Source organism: Crocodylus porosus, unplaced genomic scaffold (assembly GCF_001723895.1).
Source record: "Crocodylus porosus isolate Cpor-Errol unplaced genomic scaffold, CroPor_comp1, whole genome shotgun sequence".
In the NCBI taxonomy this organism is placed as follows: domain Eukaryota; kingdom Metazoa; phylum Chordata; order Crocodylia; family Crocodylidae; genus Crocodylus; species Crocodylus porosus.
Genome location: NW_017728907.1, coordinates 34,039,757 through 34,058,334, shown reverse-complemented (window position 1 = coordinate 34,058,334; position 18,578 = coordinate 34,039,757). Strand labels below are relative to the sequence as shown.

The window sequence follows — 18,578 nt, the reverse complement described above, 5'->3', positions numbered from 1 at the left end:
TACATGTGCCCTGGGGGTGAAAGGACCTGTGCTTTAATTAGAGCAGCTCCAAGAGCTGCTCTAATTAAAACTCTGCTGTGTCTCGTAGATCAGTGTCCCTATGCTTTAAAGTGGTGGTGGGGGCACTTAAACTAAAGTTTGTTCAACAAGCTTTAGTTCAAGTATCCCCACTGCCATTTTGAAGTACAGTCTGATGCATGAGATGCAGCAGGCTGTTGGAGCACAGTAATTACCATGTTCCAGCAGACTCAACTAATAGAGTCTGTTCCAACATGCTCGTGTCCATACCTGTATTCAACGCAAAACAGAGTTTTACCAAGTTTACTGTCTTGAAGAAAAAGGATGTTTTTCTTATTTTAAACTCTGGCAGTTGATTTTGGGGTTTTCTGTTCAGTGCGATTGTACTAAAAAATAAAAAACCTTTAGTTTGATAGCACTCATCTATTACTTTCAAGTCCTTAAACATCTTTGGGAGAACTCTCACAGGTTCTAATTAAGACCATCTTATACATTACAAGTTAATTATACAGGGAAATCTACTCTTGTTTTTATTTACTAAAACTGTATGTACTGTGATGTAAATGTTTATTACCACTGATTGAAAAGTTCTAAATTTATCTTATTTGCTCTAAGATTGTTTTCCACTTGTCTTCATTCCTATTTTAATAACCAGTGTAGGTAGTCCTGATTTATAGCCAAGGTTTCAGTATTCTAGAAGGCTGGTTGCCCATATCAGTAACAGGGATAATAATATATAGCATTTATATAGTACTTTTTACCTGTGGATCTGAAAACACTTTACAAATACCTTTGTAATACACACATAAGTCAATCAATATTATCTAACAGGTTCTAGGTAATACAAATACAACACCACTTCTATGCACAAACAGAACAAACAGCCCGCCCCTCCCCCCTGGGAAACAAACAATCTTCTCATTTTCAAAGGTTATCAAAATACAAATATCATCTGCCAAGCAGGTTCAGTCTCTAAATGTTAGCAAAACTGTAGCTAATGCCAGAGTATAACTTGGTTTAAAAAGAAGTAGATGGTCTAGCGCCATATTACAGAAAACTAAAAAAAAAAAAAAAAAAAAATCATCATATAAAAAGGCAGTAGCTGCAGTTCTTATAGCAGTCAATATAAATTACTCTCAACAGTCTTCTTTAAAACTGGTAACATTCCTTTCAAGTAAAATCACAATGACCAATGTCTTCATGTATTGCAAAAGTGAAAGGATCATTAGAATTTAGAGGGAGAAATTCTTCATTTGACCCCAATATTTTCATCTGTCACAGCTTTAATTTTCACTTCAATGAGTTCTTCAACTCGGGCAAGAACACTTTCTATTAAATCAAATGTGAAAAGAGCTGAGTGCAGAACCTGAAATGTCAAGAAAAATTAATGTTATTTATATTACCACAATCGCATTTATTTTTCCCAGTTAGCGCTAAATGTATACTTTTCTCCAGATAAAAAAAGTCTTAATACATTAAAATACCGGGGGGGAAACACACCTACCTGAAGTTGCATTTCAGCAGACATGTTAGGCATCTTTTCCCCACTAACAGTTACAGAACAAACTGTGTTAGAAGTGTGAGACTCTGTAAAAGAAAAAATGGTTAACAGTGAGTCTGTAGAAACTGAACAACTGGTTCTTATAACTCCAGTTCTCCATACAGCCAGGCATGACTATGCCACTGGGCTGTATCTGATGCAACTGCACACAGAGTACTAAAAAAAAAAAAAAAGGGGGCTCTTTATGTAGCTGCAGTTTACATAAAATGAAAAAATGCAAGCTATATTTTCTTTTATTAAAAAAGGAAAGTTTGACTAAAGGACAATTCCACATGAAGAAAGATGGCAAGAGAAGAATTTTAGAGTGCCTAATTTAAATTAATCTAAGACTGAATATGCAGTTTACTGCTGCAGTGAAAGCTGTTTGCTCCTCTTCTTTATTCAGCTGCTTTCTTAGCTTGAATTGCTTAGACTGCAAGAACAGCCCTAGGAACTGAGGGATAATGTTATTTTACATTTACATTTGGTACTTGTAACTTATTTGGACACTTACAGGAAGTTGATAACAGTTTAGTTTTACCATCACCTAGGTATTTGGGCGAGATGTTCTCCCCAGCTCTTGTCCCTTTATGCCAGGTAAAGGGTCACAGGAGGCTCTTAAAAGCCCTGATTAAGCTGAAAGGGAGTTCCCCACTTTAGGATCAGACTAAGATAGCCACAGGTTACCTCCAGGGAAATTCCTCATGAGCCCTCATGTAGGAAAGCATACTGGGGACAATGAGGAAAACCTAGGGATATAGCATGAAGCACTGATAAGATTCAAGGTACCAGTGATCAGGCAGAGGTAGATCTCCAGGGCTGTCTGATTTACATATGAAATGATGCAACAGTCTTAAAGCAATCCTTTGGACTGAGTTTTATATTAGGTCTTACAGTCTCTATATAGCCCCTAACCTGCATGTTGCAGAACAAACTACTAGGACAGTGCTTCTCAACCTTTTTTGGATTCTTAGACAGCTCTTTTAGCTTTCACTCATTTTTTACTATGAAAAACAATAGAGGAATATTTCTGTTCCAGTGAACTCATAAAAACCCTAACAGATCAGAATGTTTTATTTGAAATCTTAGGTTTATCTTGTGAATCATGCAGATGTGAATCACATATAGGTTGCAGCACCCTAATTGAGAATCACTGTACTAGGATGTAGTCACATATGAACATACATGCCCGCATGTGCACACACATACAGCATGCTTACACAAGATGCTACATTGCTGTAGCAACAAGCAATGATGCCGATCCTACTATGCAGTAGCGTCAGAAACAACCAGTGAGGCACCAGGACTGTGCAGTAACTAAATGACTGCACAGTAATAACTGCACAGTCCAGCACATGTGTAGATGCTCCCACTATCACCTGACCCAATGAATTTTTAGTTGGTATGTAAAGTGGAATAGTTGCAACAGGGAAAATCAAGAGCCACCCTGAAACATCCTGTAGCCTAATAATTACATCATTTTCCTGGAAAGCGTGATGTGCATTCAGATTCCCACAGGCAGAGCAGGGAGCTGAAGCTGGGTCTCCCACATACTGGTAAGTACAATGACCATAAAGCTAGTGAATAAGGGACAGATGGCAGTTGTACCCACACTGTTTTGTAAGAAAGGGTAATCTTAGTTGCCTAGCTCCAAGGGAGACTTCACAGCTGTGAATCGGAGTCAGAGAATTAATCCCTAACTCTTCTTGACATATATAATTTCCTTAGCATTTTTATTGGTTAATTAGATGCTCAGGAGTGGATGGTCGAGTGGTTAAGGGTCCATTCTTGTTATGGGTCCACAGGTGGGAGTCCAAGTTCTGCTCTGGACTCATGCCAAAGACCATTCCTACCTGATCCAGCTGCAGTCAGGTACTTTGTCATTCAGGATAAGGAGTCAAAGGCAGCCAGACATGATACTAACCACATCACCTCCACTGGCTACAGAAACTGGTGAACTTTAATTTTACTTTCCAATTGTCATTAGGCTTAGGCAAATCTTTAAATGATCAGTATGCTGGCTTTTTTGGATTCTATTCACAGGGAATGGGAACCTAACCCTGTGGATTCTGCTAGAGCAGGGATGGGTAAAACGGCAGATCTGGCCAGCAGCCAGACTCCATTTCCCAGCAGCAGCCCCCACTCTCATGGCTGAGGCTGGTCTCCATGGAGACCCCCACCACAGCTGCGCAGGAAGCTCAAGGCTGGGGTTGCCATGGAGACCAGCCACAGATGCAGCCACAGGGCAGGGCAGAGAGCTGCTCTGGAGCTGCTCGGATCTTACAATGGGGTCAGCTTGCTCCGGAGCCAAGGCAGAGCCACCATCTGTAGCCTGCACACCCTAGGCAAAGGCATGAAAACACGGGATTGCGGCTCTACTCAAGCTCCTTGCAGCAGTGACAGCCTGGTCTGGAGCAGGGGCAGAGCTGCAATCCCCTGCTTCTGCCCTCCTGCCTGGAGCATGCAGGCTACAGATCACGGCTCTACCCTGGCTCTGGAGCAAGCTGCTCCCATCACAAGTTCCCAGCAGCTCCGGAGCAGCCTCCTCTACCCAGCTCTGCCACAGGCACTGCCAGTGTGGCTGAGGCTGGCCTCCATGGCAACCCCAGCCTTGAGCTTTCCTGCACAACTGCAGCTGGGGTCTCCATGGAGACTGGCCCCAACCATGTGCAGGAAGGCTGGGAAATGGCATCTACTCCTGACTGGATCCAACCTGGGAGCCAGATTTTGCCCATCCCTGTGCTAGAGGGCAAGATGCATATATTAGTTGTGAAGGAAGCCCATGTCAAAAGTTGCAATGCAGAGAAAGTTTTGAATGTTTTCCATATGACAAATTCCTGTTGAAACAGATCTACTCTTTGAATCGCACTCATTTCCTATTACTTTTAATAAGGATTACACGTGTGTTTGGAGAGAAGCAAATCCAAATAATGGCTACTTTTATGAGTAAATGCTCCATATTGGATTCAATAAATTTAATATAAACAAACCCCACATTTAGCTTCTGACCTTTATATCATTTTGATAGTGGTTAGTTACTAATAACCAGGGATCCAGGTTTTCTGTTTACTGCAGAAAAACACAGAATTTCTCCTTTAAGGAGAAAAATGCAGGAAACCATGGTTTCCCCTTGCAGGCTGGCAGAGTTCCAGCCTGCAAGGGCTACCTGGGGCTGGGAGGAGCGGGACGCAGGTGATACCATGTACATGTTTGTGCACATGCATGTGGCCAGCAATACAGCCAGGTAGTAGTCGAGCTGCCTGCAGGTAAGTCTATGGTTGGGGAAGACGCAAATTGAGGTGGCAGCAGCAGTCACAATGAGGGAGGCAGCGAGGCACGCTTGGCAGCTGGAAGCCCTGTGCTGGCCATGACACCATGGCAAGGTGCCTCCTGCCCACCTAGCAGCAGTGAGGGGACACAACCCCAGGCCACCACAGCCACTCCCATTGCTGCAGCAATAGCACCAAGTCTTGCTGCAACGCTCCGCCCTCCTGCACTGGGTCCCACCCACTGGGCCATGAAGGACCCAAGGGAGACCAGCAGGGCAAGTAGCCCCGCAGCAGGCAACCTATATCCTCCCCCAACCCACTACAGGCTCCAGTCTGGCTGTGCCACCCACAGGAGGGCAGGGTTTCAGTGCTCTACTCCATCCACAGCTGCTGTTGCTTCCCACATGCAGAAGGCTTGGGTGCTGCTGGCTGGCTGCAACTGGCACTCTCAGAGCAGGCAAGATGCAGCTGCTGGGCCCCATACCCCTGGCAGCTGAGGGCCCCATCTGGCAGGGCTGGGGGGGGCAGAGGGCTGTGGGCCAGAAGTGAGGGGCCCCACTGGAAACAGGGGGGCTGCAAGTTGGAAATGAAGGGCACCAGCTGCACTGGAAGGGATGCAGCTGTGGGTCGAAAGTGAAGAAGACGAGCAAGAATGAGGCTGCAGGTCGGGCATGGAGGGGAACCATCAGGGTTGAGTGGAGGGGGGGGAGCTGTGGTTGGGAGTGAGGGGGACCATGGGCAGGCAGAGCTCTGATTTTCCATGATCAAAAAAAAAATAAATAAATAAAAGCTAAAACATATAGGTATTTAGAATTTATTTTATTGCAGTAATTGAGGCACTGGTAGACTTTCATATTTAGAATTGTAAATATAAAAATAAAACACTGTGTTCAACTAATACCTATATATAGTGTGGCATTTCATTTTAATTGCAGAAAGCTGTGGATTTTTAGGTTTTTAAATCAGAATTTGGGGGGGTTATCATAGAATTTGGGGGTTTTAAACAGAGAAAACCAGAATCCCTGCTAATAACAGAGTACCTACCGGATTGGTGTGTTGCCGATTTAAATCAATATATTTTACATTCAACCTACTTAGTACTTGTGAATTCACTTATAATATCCAAAAGTAAAGAACATAATTGATAGTAATGGAGACAACCAACCTTGTCTGTTTTCTTTCTTGTTCTTTATTTCTGCTTCATAATGTGCTTTTGACATATTAAGTCCTGTGTGCAGTGGCTTTAAGAAATTCTGTGTAACCTTGGTGAGTATAGTCCATACACCAGTCTATTCAAATCGGAAAAGAAAAAAATATTGCAAATCAGTTTTTACTGCAGCAATGAGATACGAAACCTCGGAGCACAACTTCTTTCTTGAGTAGCTTTTATAACAAAATCTCCTTTTCAGGAGAAGAAAAGATTTAGACTCATGTAGTTGTACTGAACTATATGTTGTTGAATTTTCCTGACTTCCTCTGTCTATTTACAGCAGCATTTACTTTCCTTAAACTGTAGCTGAAATTAATCTCAAAACTGGTCTTTAAAACATAACATAGCATATGGTATATATTAGGCCTGTGAGAAGTGGCAAGTATTCACTTCAAGTTTAGATTCGGCTGATTTGGAGGACAGTGATTTTATTCGGAGATTCGAATCACTGTCCCAATTTAATTTGGGTGAATCAAATCTGAAAGATTTGGCACCACTTTGGAGATCTGACCATAGACTAAACAGACAGCTGGCACAGCTGCCTCCAGCTGGTTAGTCTGTTGGGGTTGGGGGAGGGAAGGAGCGAGGGGGAGGAAGGGGTTGGGGCTGGGACAACCTACCCAGCCGGGGGGGGGAAGGAGGGGGGACTTTAGTTGGGGAGGCAGGTGGGTGGGTTGTGGGATGCAGGCGTGGTAGCACTGGGAGCAGGGGCTCTGCCCTGCTGCTGCTTGCCCAGCTCATGCAGGGGGGAAAAAGGGGAGGCTGTGTGATGCAGGTGTGGCTTACTCCAGGCTGAAGGGTGCAAGCAACAGCAAGGCAAGTCCTCGCTCCCAGCACTACTGTGCCCACATCCCACATCCCCTGTGCTGGCAAGCACCAGCAAAGTGGAGTCCCCGCTTCCAGTGCTGATGTGGGCACAGTAGTGCTGAGAGCAGGGCCTATGCCTTGCTGCCACTTGCCCCCTTCTGCCTGGAGTGAGCCATGCCTGCATTGCGCCCCCCCCCCCGTGGTAACTGGGCAAGTGGCAGCAAGGCAGAGCCCCCGCATCAGCGCTAGGAGCAGGGACTCTGCACTGCCACTGCTTGCCAGCCAGCATGGCAAAACACAGGTGGCTGGGTGCGGCAGCACTGGGAGTGGGGACTATGCCCTGCTGCATGCCATTGTCCCCTTCTGCCCACATCAAGCTATGCTTGCATCCTGCCCTTCCCCACTCCAGCAAGGCAAGTGGCAGCAGGGCATAGCGCTGCTCCAAGTGCTGATGCGCCCACATCCTGCACCCCCCACCCCAAGTCCCTTGACTTTTGCCCCAGCTGGGCAGCTTGTCCCAGCCCCAATCCCTCCCTCTCCCCCCAAGTTCTTTCCCTCACCACTCCCCGAACCCCAACAGACTTGTCAGCCACCTATTTAGTCTATGGCCAAATCTTTTCTGAATCTTTTTCTGAATTAATTCAAAGCATCTGAATAGATTCAGAACTCTTAACTGGTCTCCCGATTCAATTCGGATTTGGAGATTTGGTCCCTTAATCAGGTCGAATCTCCTCCGCATCAAATCAGTTACCAAAGTTTTGCACAGCCCTAAGTATATATCTTTCTTCAAAGTATGGTATATTCTGCTTTAAATGAAAAGGTACCCAAACCTAAACAAATTAGTGTTCAAGTCCACAGCGGACTGGAAATACTGTTACAAGATGTAAGTAACCTAAAATGATAGCTTTTGATGGTCATTATTACTTGTTTTGGTTCTGCAAGTCTGTATTAATACGAGCAGCACTATCAAAATTATCAGAAGGCTGAAGTTTTAAACAACTAGTAAGAGGCAGGTTGAACTTTGGGTATGTAAACTAAGGGTTACAGCACTGGGCAAATGAGTATTTTCTTTTAAACCCTCTTTCAGAAAAGGCTGGAATCAATCTGGCATGTGAAAGGGTTGAGACAGAATAATGTCTAATTTTTCTATTCTAGCATCTCTGGGCATAGTTCCAACAATGGATAAGTACAACCAGTCTAGGCTTCTACTAAAATAATCAGTAGTGAATAGTTAAAGTTGATAGTTAAAATAACCATGTTTCACAACTAGCACCCCTTTAAGATATAAATGAAAGCTCAGATTCTATGGCAAGTATCACACTCCCAGAACACACAATGAACTATGTATATTGCATCTGGCACACAGTGCTTTATAGACAGGTTGACCATATGTCCTGGTTTGACCGGGACACTAGGATTCTGTAGCCCTGTTCCGGCTGGTAGATCAGAAGTCCCAGACCAGAGTCTGACAGGCAGGCAGCTGGGCAGGCTCCGCTGCTCTTATGCAGGAGCAAGACAGGTAGGTGGGAGCAGGTGCCACCCCACCCACACATGGCACATCCTTGTTCCCGCACAGGAGAAGCAGTGCCTACCCAGCCCTCTGCCTGGCACATAGTGTCATTCCACCTCACCAGACTCTGGCCCAGAACACCTGACAAACTGGCCAGGACCAGGCTACAGAATCCTGGTGTGTCGCAGCCAAACCAGGATGTATGGTCACCCTATTTACAGACAAGTTACTGGATATGCTACCTGTCCCAAAGGCTTGAATTCTCAATTTGCTTTCGAATGGATCTGGCTTCCTGTGTGGATAACAAGCTGGATTACTTTCAGGTAATTTTTTTTATTCCTTTTATTCTTATTAGCATTGCAGAACTAACATGTCTTATAGAACTCTGCAGTACTCTAATCTGGTCAAATACAGAATTGTTAGCCAAGCAGCCAGAGCAAGGCCAAAATCTACTATGAGCTACATCTGTGATACTGTTTTACTGCAGTTGCAATAAAATATATGATCGTAGGGATTTGGCCCCACTGTTTTAGATCCAGTATAAACACAGAATTAAGACAATCCTTACGGTCCAGGACCTTGCAATCTAACACAAAAATGCTGAAGGGTAAGAGGTGAGGATGCAACATACAAGCAGATATATATGGTGATGAACTAGCACAGCTTTAGCTAGTACCACCTACTTTAAAGCTGGTACAGCAAAAGGTCTGTCATCTGGCACCCATGGGGAATGGGAGGTGCCAGATAACCAAATATGCCCATTACCCAAGAGGCCCAAACAGGCAACTTTGCCTTTTTGGGCCACAGCCCCTCCCACTGCATCCAGTGCGCTGTCGCCCTCCCTGGTGTCAGTGTGCCGACAGACAGGGAGGAGGGTCTACTTTGCCCCAGGCCATGGGGGCTCAGCAGCACAGGCTTCTTTGCTGTTGTGGGGGCTCGGCGAAACCGGAAGTGCTAGGATGGGCACTTTCAGTTTTGCTGCGTCAACCGGCATGCCGGTTAATGGAGAATGCCAGTTTCTAAGGTGCCACATAACGTGGCTTTTACTGCATTTATTTTTCTTTTCAGGTAAAATATAGTATGCAGGATTTATTCCTAATGATACATACGCCAGAAACCACTTTTTGGACTATCAAAGCCATGAAATATTTGCAAGAATACAGAAGTGGGAAAATGACGCGTAGGTTTAGCCAATTGAATTTTAAAGTCATTGAAGAAACAGTGAAAATCTGTCAATTTTTGAAAAAAATTTGGTTTTTTTTTACCTAAATTATGTGTTTTTATTCTTGTTTTTGTTGTTGTTTAGAAATGTCTGCTGTCCATGGAAGCTTAACCTTTCATCAGAAATGAACTCCCCAAACCAAAACATACTGCAGTGGCAATACCAAATCAGAATGTCATGCAAATTATAGTTCAGCCCCATGTCACCATTCATTTCTGTAGGCTGGGTTCCCAGCCAGATTATCTCAGCAGTACTGGTTTAACTAATTTTTGATTGCGAGAATAAAAATTTGACTTCACCAATATATATATTGCCACAAATTCTATAGCAGATATTAGTTTGAAATCAAAAGGTGATAACTGGAAGCTCAATTTGGTCTGCAAAACACTGGTGATGAATGAGAGCTAGAAATTATAGAACAATAAAGTTTCCAGTGCCCACCCTTGCAAACTCGCTTCATCTTAAATACTGTTCATGGGCAAAAATCTTTTGCCATGCAGATTTTGATGAAACTGCTAATGCCAAATGAACCAAGAAACAAAACAGTATTTCTTGAAAGGTCACCAATATTTGTGCCTCATACTCCTGCACCATTATGCTACAGGAGTACTCTGACCCTATTAATTAAAAGGTCATGACCCTTTAATCACATATGAAACTAGGGGGTCATAAAGTGACCAATGACCCTTTCTCCAATGTTGGTTTTCTATGTAAATAGAATTAAGAAAACAAAGACAATTAGCTCAAAGTGTCAGCTGAAGGTGTGCATTTTAGCTTATAGTATGGTGAAGTTTCGTTGTAGCCATAATGATTCAGAAATAAGCAAAAGCAAGGGTTTTTTTGGTCTTATCTTTTATTGCACCAACTGTATAGTTGGAAGTGAAAAGATAAGCTGTTGGTTATAAAGTGCCCTTCCTCAGGTCTGACCAGTAGTAAATTAGTTGCTTAACTTTGTATCTGAAGGTGTTTATATTCAGATTTAGTTTCTAGAATGTATCTCAGTGTACATTTTCATATCCATTCAATGCCAGTCCCAAGGTTGTGGAGGCATCTAAAAAAGTATAAGAGGGAAGACTGTCATGGCATGGGCATGTTCAAAGAAGTCCAGAAGAATAATGGGAAAAGAATCAAAGAATCATAGAGTCGGAAGGGACCTAGACAGATCATCAAGTCCGACCCCCTGCCATGGGCAGAAAGGAGCACTGGGGGTGACAGGGGTCATAAGACCCCAGCCAGGTGCCTATCCAGTCTCCTCCTGAAGATTTCCAGGGAAGGTGAGAGCACCACCTCTCTGGGAAGCCTATTCCAGGCTCTGGCCACCCTTACAGTGAAGTAGTTCTTCCTAACTAAGAAGTTAGCAGAATGGCACTACTAGGGAGAAAAGGAAGAGGAAGACTGAAGATGAGATGGAGAGAGATAGTGGAGAGGAACATGAGAGAGGAGGACTTGGAAGAAGATTTGTATGACCAAAGCAAGAGGACAGCCAGGATCTGCAAAAGCAACCCTGTTTAGACAGGACAAATGAGGAAAGTAGTAGTAGTACTTTTTCATGTAATTTGGCATAGGTTCTTTTTATCATTCCAAACTATTTTTCTAAGACTTACATTACAAATTTGAAGTAGTAAATTAATCCCACATCATTAAGTCTTTATGCACTTTTGCCCTTTCCTGCACTTTCCCCCTTTTGGGTATCCATCTCTAAAATCACAGGCATACAGATATATCATTCTTAATATTTAGTGGAACAGCTGGAAGATTATACATGGAAACATCTGAACTTGCAGGGAAACAAGCACTTCCCCTCAACTACAGTCCAAGCTGAGAATAGAAAGAAAAGTCAAGAAAAACTGACAGAGCCGGCAATTTAGAGAAAAATTCAAGACAGATTATTCTGTGTTCTTCTCATACTGAACACAGGGACATTGTTTATGCCAGACACTAGACAGCACAATTTACATCTAATGATGGAAGCTATACACAGCAGCATAATTGAAATAAAACAGGGATTCTCTCTTTCCTTACAAAGCTTTGCATTATGAAACTTACCCCTCAATGGAACAGAGCTGTTACAGATACTTAAACAGGAATTGTTCCAGAAATATGAGAAAAGGATGCAACCACTATTAATCATGTTTAATTACATAATTATTAAGCTAAAGTGCATCGATTGATAGCTATTTATACTATTTAATTTAGTTACTGTCTTGTCAGTGTTGGTCACTACAACTATTTGAATTTAAGTTTATATTTATCCTTCACTCTATCTAAGCTAGTAATAATTCTAAGCACTTATAAATTACTTACAAGAGATCTCAAAGTATTTTAGAGAAGTGAGTAAGAATTATATTCTACATTTTGAATACAAAGAAAATGACACAGATAATCTGTACAATATTGCAAATCAAATCAAAAGATAAAACTGGAAAAGAACAAATCTTCTGATTATCAGGCAGCTGTCATATCTGCTAGACCATGATGTCACCCATACTAGTTAGAGAATGTTTAGACCAATTCCTTTAAAATGAAAAGCAAATTATTTTTTCCATTTTATTTCTCTTTAAAACACTTTTTAATAAAAACACTGAAACAAATATCAAAGAGACGAGATGATACTGGTGGCCGATAGAAAGCTATAAAACTGTATGAATTAGGGAAACATTACTGTTCAGTGACTTGGGAAACAGAGAGCCAATATAACTTGCATTTATTATTGGGATAAATAGCCTCTCAGTACTGGAGTGCAGTCAGAAAATCAGATACGTAAAATCACAAGAGCTCTTCAATCTTCAGTACTGTAGCTCAGTTATGCAGGCTACAGCACTGAAAGAAATTATAGGTCTATTGCTGGAAATGCAACCCTGATGTTTAGCCAGTTGTGAAATTAAAATATAAATTGCTCCCTTGTCTTGGTTATCTAAGAACATTTGTCCATCTAAGTGCAGCTGCATGGGAGTGACTGCACACACAAAAAAAGATTGATCATAAAAATTACATTGAAAATTCACTACAACAGCTGAATAATAAACATGGCCCACATTGATCTGAAATAATACTACCAACCACAGATGCACTGCTTCAGATAAGTAAAAAGAAGATGGGGGGGATAACAAAGACAGACAAGGAAAGTCTGCTGAATGTTTAAAATTAATGACATCTGCAACATTCTACAATCCTACTTTCAAGTGAATCTGATTAAAAATTACTGCTGCTCATATAAAATTGTAAACAGCTAGAATCTAGCACACGATAAAGTAAAAGAAACCCTTAAAATTCTGATCAACAGTACTGAAATACACCCTGGATTACTATTAAAAAGTGAAATGGTTAAACCACCCCACCTCCAAAAATAAAGATTAAATGGATTAAACATAGCATGTATTTGTCAAAAACACACAAGTACAAAAACCCTGCCCACAGCCAGAGCAACATATAAATCTGCAAAATCTGAATGGTATGCATTCTAAACTGTGCTGCCCCTAGGGGAAGGAATGCACCTGTTTTTTCATCCTTGCAGAGAATTTATCCTGAAAAAAGTAAACAACAGCTCAATAAAACATATTCACCACAAGCAATTATAGTACTGAAATTTATTTCAGTTTCCTCCCTAATCCTTTTTGCCAACATTCTAGCTCCTTTGTTGGTAAACCTTCATCGTAACACGGGGAACTGGGATTTCACAACGTGGAATATAATGCTAAATATGAAGTAAAAAGGAGATTTCATATTGCTTTACTAGCAGGAAAGGGGAAAATTTAAGGAGACTTATGAGGCTACTTTTTTATTTCTGTCTCCTGCTTAAGATGTTCAACATTTCTACTAAATTGGGACAGGCATATCTTTCACCTTATTGAGATAACAGAAGGAATCTTAGTGGCAAACAACTCAGTAGAGTTAACATGTATTGAGAAGTCAGCTGGCAAAATGTTTGGAAATACAGAATATTTCTTTCCCATAGTTAGACATAAAAACTATTACATGCAGAATTATCAAAATGCTTATGGAGAAAACCAGCCACAGACAAATTTTCTTCTTACATGTTGAACAAAAGGTGCAGAATATTGTTTAAAGTCAAATGATCAAACAGTTTCCTAAAACACAGAAGCAACTTAAAAACTCTTACAGGTTTTGAAGAGATTAATTCTAGAGTGCTCTACTATGTTTTGGGGAATTTAAACTTTCTGGGTCTTCTATCTACAAATAAATTAGATTAAAATATTAAATATATTCACTTTTTTGGAATCTTGATATAGACTGTATAATATGATGTCCTCTGAGTTATAAAAGCAGACCATAATTTGGATGGAGCAACAGTTGGATAAATTTGCTTAAAATAATAATCAGTGAGAAAGCATTTAAACTATGTATAAAGTACTAGTATTAATATAAAGTAAATAATGCACCAAAGCTCTCATAACACTTTTAATACAAACATTTTTCATTAGAATACCATAGAAAAAACATTTTTGAAGGAATATTAGGACTTCCTTGTTAATTTTTCCAGCTACTGTTTTTTAAGTTAAAAAGATGGCTTTTCAAATCAGTTATCACTTACTTGATTGTCATGTTCATTATCTTTAATGACTAAGTATCTCAGTAGATTTAGTGCTGCCATAATCCTATGAATTAGAAATGAACAATCATTTTGAGTCCACATTTACAGTAAGACAGTAACTTAAACTGTTTAATAGCCATACATCTTCTGAAAAATTTATATGATCTATACAAAAATATGCCATTTATCTGTTTAGCAATGCAAAACAACCTAGTTCCCCCCCTCCTTCCCCCCACACTGGCTTGAGAACAGAGTCAGAGAAAGAGCTGAAGCAGTTGTGGAGAGGTTCACTCCTTGATATAGAATAGGACAATGATATCATCCAAACTTGAGCTCTCATGCACCCCACAAGGGACTTTTCTGTAGCTTCCTTAGTTTCAAGGTAATGCAATCATAATTACTTTAATGGATAGTGAATTCAACTGAAAGAAAAAGAACTAGCTAATTTAAATGACCACTCCTATCTAACACACTGTGGGGGTGTCTACACGTTGCCCTGTGGTGACTTGTTACTGCGCCTTGCGCAGCACAGTACAGTAACAATCTGTACTGTGCTGTGCACAGTTAGTTTTAGCTGATACTTTGCTGTACTGGTATGCTAAAGCAGGGGAGTGCACCACTAGGGTGAAGTAGCTGCTGGTCATATGTAGACTCACATGATCACTGTCACCACAGCACGTTATACGGCGACGTAGACTGACAGGTAGATGCACCCTGTTTGTTGTAATTATGTTGGCGGATAGTCAAGATGGCAACTTCTTGTTCCATTATTAAGGATAGATACTGGCAGTTCTAAATTATATTGTGTACTCCACGCAATTACAGGAGTTGCAATTTATTTTTAAATAGAAACAGAACAAACCAAAGAAATCTCTCCTGATTTATTCCCATTCTGATTCCATCTCACCTATCTGAGCTTTGGAGAAGATCAGTTTCAGCACCTTCAGGAAGACAGAACACCTCATCTAGAAGGGAAATGAGCCGGTGTCCAGTAAACCACTGATTGTCTTGTCCTCTCTGAGAAGCAATACGAAAATGCAGAAGAAAGTTAACTGAGTTCAAAACCTGCAATAATTTTGTACAAAAATGATTACACTGAACATGGTCTGAAAATAAAATCAAGATATTAAGAAAGATGAACTCAAATTACCGCAAGCAATCAAAATACGTTCATCTTTTCAAAGTCAGATGTTTCCCTTCCTGACTTTGTTTCTCTTGCCAAGCTGTCCTTTCTGTTCTTATCAAAACCAGAAGGTTCTCCTCTGATTTCTACAATTCACAGCCCAACCTTACAGCATATGATTTGAGTCTCGTAATTCTAGTAAGCCAGTGTGGGGAAATGCTACTCTCTTCACCACGTGGTTTAAACATGTTGCAGCACAACTAAGGAACCAGGAATCACACCTGTTAGGTGTGCAATGATAAAGATTTTTTTGGCCGATGCCGATAGCTGCTTATTAACCAGCCATATTGGTCAATACCAATCTGATAGACAATATGCAGCCCAGCAGCTTGGCGAATAGCACCCAGCCAGTAAGCCTGTGGGGGAGGAAAGGGTGTGGGGAGTACATCAAGGCTTCAATGGTGAGGGAGGGAGTGAGGTTAGAGCTGGGGTAGCCCATCCTGTAGCCCCATCTCCCAGTGCTGCTGCCACCCACCCTGACCACAGCCCCAGCCCAGCCCCCACACTGGGAAGAGGCCAGCTCAGCCCCCAAACCACAGAGGGCAGCCCGCCTTTGCCCCGCACACAGATCTGAGGGGCACATGGCCCCCAATCCTCCCATGGGGATATGCACTACAGCAGGAGCCATTCTCCTCCCCACCTCCCGTGCCCCCCAAACCAGCCTACTGCAGCTCCACCTCATGCCCCAACCCAGCTTGGCAGCACCTGCCCCAGCCCCACTCTCTCTCTCACTGTGTGAGCCTTCATCTGCCCCCCCCACCTCTTCCCCCCCACGAACTTACCATCCAGATGCTGCTCTCCAAGCTGCTGGGCTACATTCCTGGCTGCATGCATGTGGCATTTATCAATGACATTATCACATGGCCAAAAAAGGCCAATTGCCAATAATATTGATTTTCCTTTTATCAGTGCCAATACACTATGGACCAATATACTGGTGCACCTCCAACACCTGTATGTCTCATTTTGTGTGTACAGCACAGCACTAGGTCAATCCCAGAAATTTCTTGCCTATAAATAGGGTAACCATACATCCCTATTTGGCTGCGACACACCAGTAACAAATCTGAGTACCTATGAGAAGTTTGTGTCTAAATATAAACTTAGGACTGTAACAAAGGCCTGATCTCACAAATACTGAGCCCTGGCACAAACTTCATTGCCAACTCTGGAAAAAATTCAGCCATTTCTAGTTAGCCACCTAATTTTACCCACTTTCACTGAAAAGAATGGATTATAGCAACTACAGAAACCTGCTGTACAGTCAGCAACTGAACCCAGATCTCCTGCGTCCAGTTCAGGCCTTACCCATAAGACAACTTTTTCTGTCCTTTGGATAAAAAACTGCAGAGATTCAAATTTCAGTATAGAAACAATATCCTTTTGATAGTAAACATATGAAAGAGACTAAACAAAGGAAACTAATGCCCCCAAAGTACTTTTAGGGTAAATCACTGAAAACAGAAGCTTGGAATGAAGCAACCACATTGGTCAAAAATTATATTTAGCAACAAGAAAATTTCATGTCATGTCATGTCCAGTCAGGTCACAGCATGTGTCTCTTAACTATTTTTTAAATATGAAAGACAGTGAGATGGAGTTAACTATCCAAATATCAACACCACGCCCATGTAAAATCAGAAAAAAAGTGAATTGAATCACTGTAGCGTTAATTCTGAAAGAAATCCTAAATTAAACCAAAATATTGAAATAAGTGGTGACATTAAAACCGAAAAGGAAATAATTCTCTATTAGCAGATTTTGAATATGACGGAAGAATTAAGGAATTATAAGGATACAACACAAAACTGAACAGCTGCTTGTTAAGGTACCACTATCCATCCAACAAACTAAATAAGACAGGGACCCCATAGAAAAATTACCATGCAGCATATAACAAACATTTATACACAAAGAAACCAAATAAAGGCACCTCTTAATTCTGGCATTTCTTGATCTCAGTGCATTACTTTGCAACCTGAACTTCTTGCTAATACAGTATTTTGTGAGTAATGAATAACACAGACCCTAAACAAATACATGTTATTTATAAACAGTACTGAAAACACTTTCTGAAACAGGAACTTGACTAAATATGTAAATATGCAACAGACTCACCTTTAATGACAAATCAATCTGATTTTTTATATTCTGAACAACATAACCTTCTACACCAGCATGGTTACTTGTCTTTAGTAAACACCTTTAAAACAAAACAATATAAAATAGAGACAGAAAGTATCTACCAGGCTTCAGTACACTTATTTCAAATTTAGGTGGAATCCTGGTTTTATTCATGTCAATGGAAGTTTTGTCACTGATTTCAACATGGTTTGGATTTCACCTCTAATCTTCGGAGTAGTATATAAGAGGGCTGTTTTCAATCTCATTTTTAGCATAATTAAAAAACTAAAATCAGTTGCAGTTTTCAAGAAATAAGTATGTTCTAATTAACCTGAGTTACCACATAGCCATCATAATTTCATGCTAAGCTACTCTTCATTTAGTATGCAACAAGGCAGACTTGTGAAATCTTTTGTATATACTGGAAGCATACCTGAATAATGTGTATTTTCCCTCTGTGTCAAACTTGTCTATATACAATTGTAATACATTTAAGCTCTTCTTTCTCTAAAGGGAAAAGACTCATATTAAGATATTTGTTCTTAATTAAATTGTAAAACAATTCAGTACTCAAAACCCACAGGATAATCATTACATACCAGATCCTCTATAGGGCACAGGGTCATCACTTTCACCAAATCCTGCAATTGAAAAAGAGTGCATGAAGTTTGGTTTGTACCCAAAGAATACATACTGTGCAGAACTCAAGTCTTCTTCTGGACATAAAATCCAGGAAGGTGTATACAGAACTTAAATTTACAAAAGCAAAAAAGGAAGTAAGGCTGAAGCTGCTGTTTCATCCTAAAGCCAAACTATTAGATATAGGGGTATTGGAGGGGGTCTCAAACTGAAAGTAAATGATTTTACAAGTGCTAAGATATGCAGTAAGGCACAGAGGGCAATGTCACTGCAACATAAATAGCAAGATATTTTATGTACAAACATAACAAGGACATTTTATACTATTAGTTACCAATATAAGAACGAGTCTAAAATTAATACTACTGGACTTTGGAAATTAATTATCTGGAAATGCTTAAGCAACTCCACACTGTTGTAATTATCTTGCACTTGCTAAGTGCTATAGGTGGCCATGTTCGCATGTGTTTAATGTTTATGTAACAAGTGCTGGGTGGATGGGAG

The 18,578-nt window shown here is 41.1% G+C and overlaps 1 protein-coding gene across 3 annotated transcripts in view; it reads right to left on the bottom strand.

Annotated features, from left to right (window-relative positions):
• Nucleotides 1-291: 291 nt before the first annotated feature.
• The window catches only part of GLMN (glomulin, FKBP associated protein), a 34,678-nt gene continuing 16,391 nt past the window's right edge, over nucleotides 292-18,578 (bottom strand). For 2 of the 3 annotated variants that reach the window (XM_019531112.1, XM_019531109.1), the window contains exons 12-19: nucleotides 18,035-18,076; nucleotides 17,869-17,942; nucleotides 17,430-17,514; nucleotides 15,036-15,145; nucleotides 14,129-14,192; nucleotides 5,993-6,116; nucleotides 1,523-1,605; nucleotides 292-1,384 (exon numbers count right to left, since the gene is read on the bottom strand). In XM_019531112.1, the coding sequence (XP_019386657.1) occupies nucleotides 1,268-1,384; nucleotides 1,523-1,605; nucleotides 5,993-6,116; nucleotides 14,129-14,192; nucleotides 15,036-15,145; nucleotides 17,430-17,514; nucleotides 17,869-17,942; nucleotides 18,035-18,076 (699 nt within the window). In that variant the 3' untranslated portion in view covers nucleotides 292-1,267. Of the gene's footprint in view, nucleotides 1,385-1,522; nucleotides 1,606-5,992; nucleotides 6,117-10,983; nucleotides 13,101-14,128; nucleotides 14,193-15,035; nucleotides 15,146-17,429; nucleotides 17,515-17,868; nucleotides 17,943-18,034; nucleotides 18,077-18,578 lie in introns of those variants that run through there. The other variant, XM_019531110.1, reaches the window with a different exon arrangement.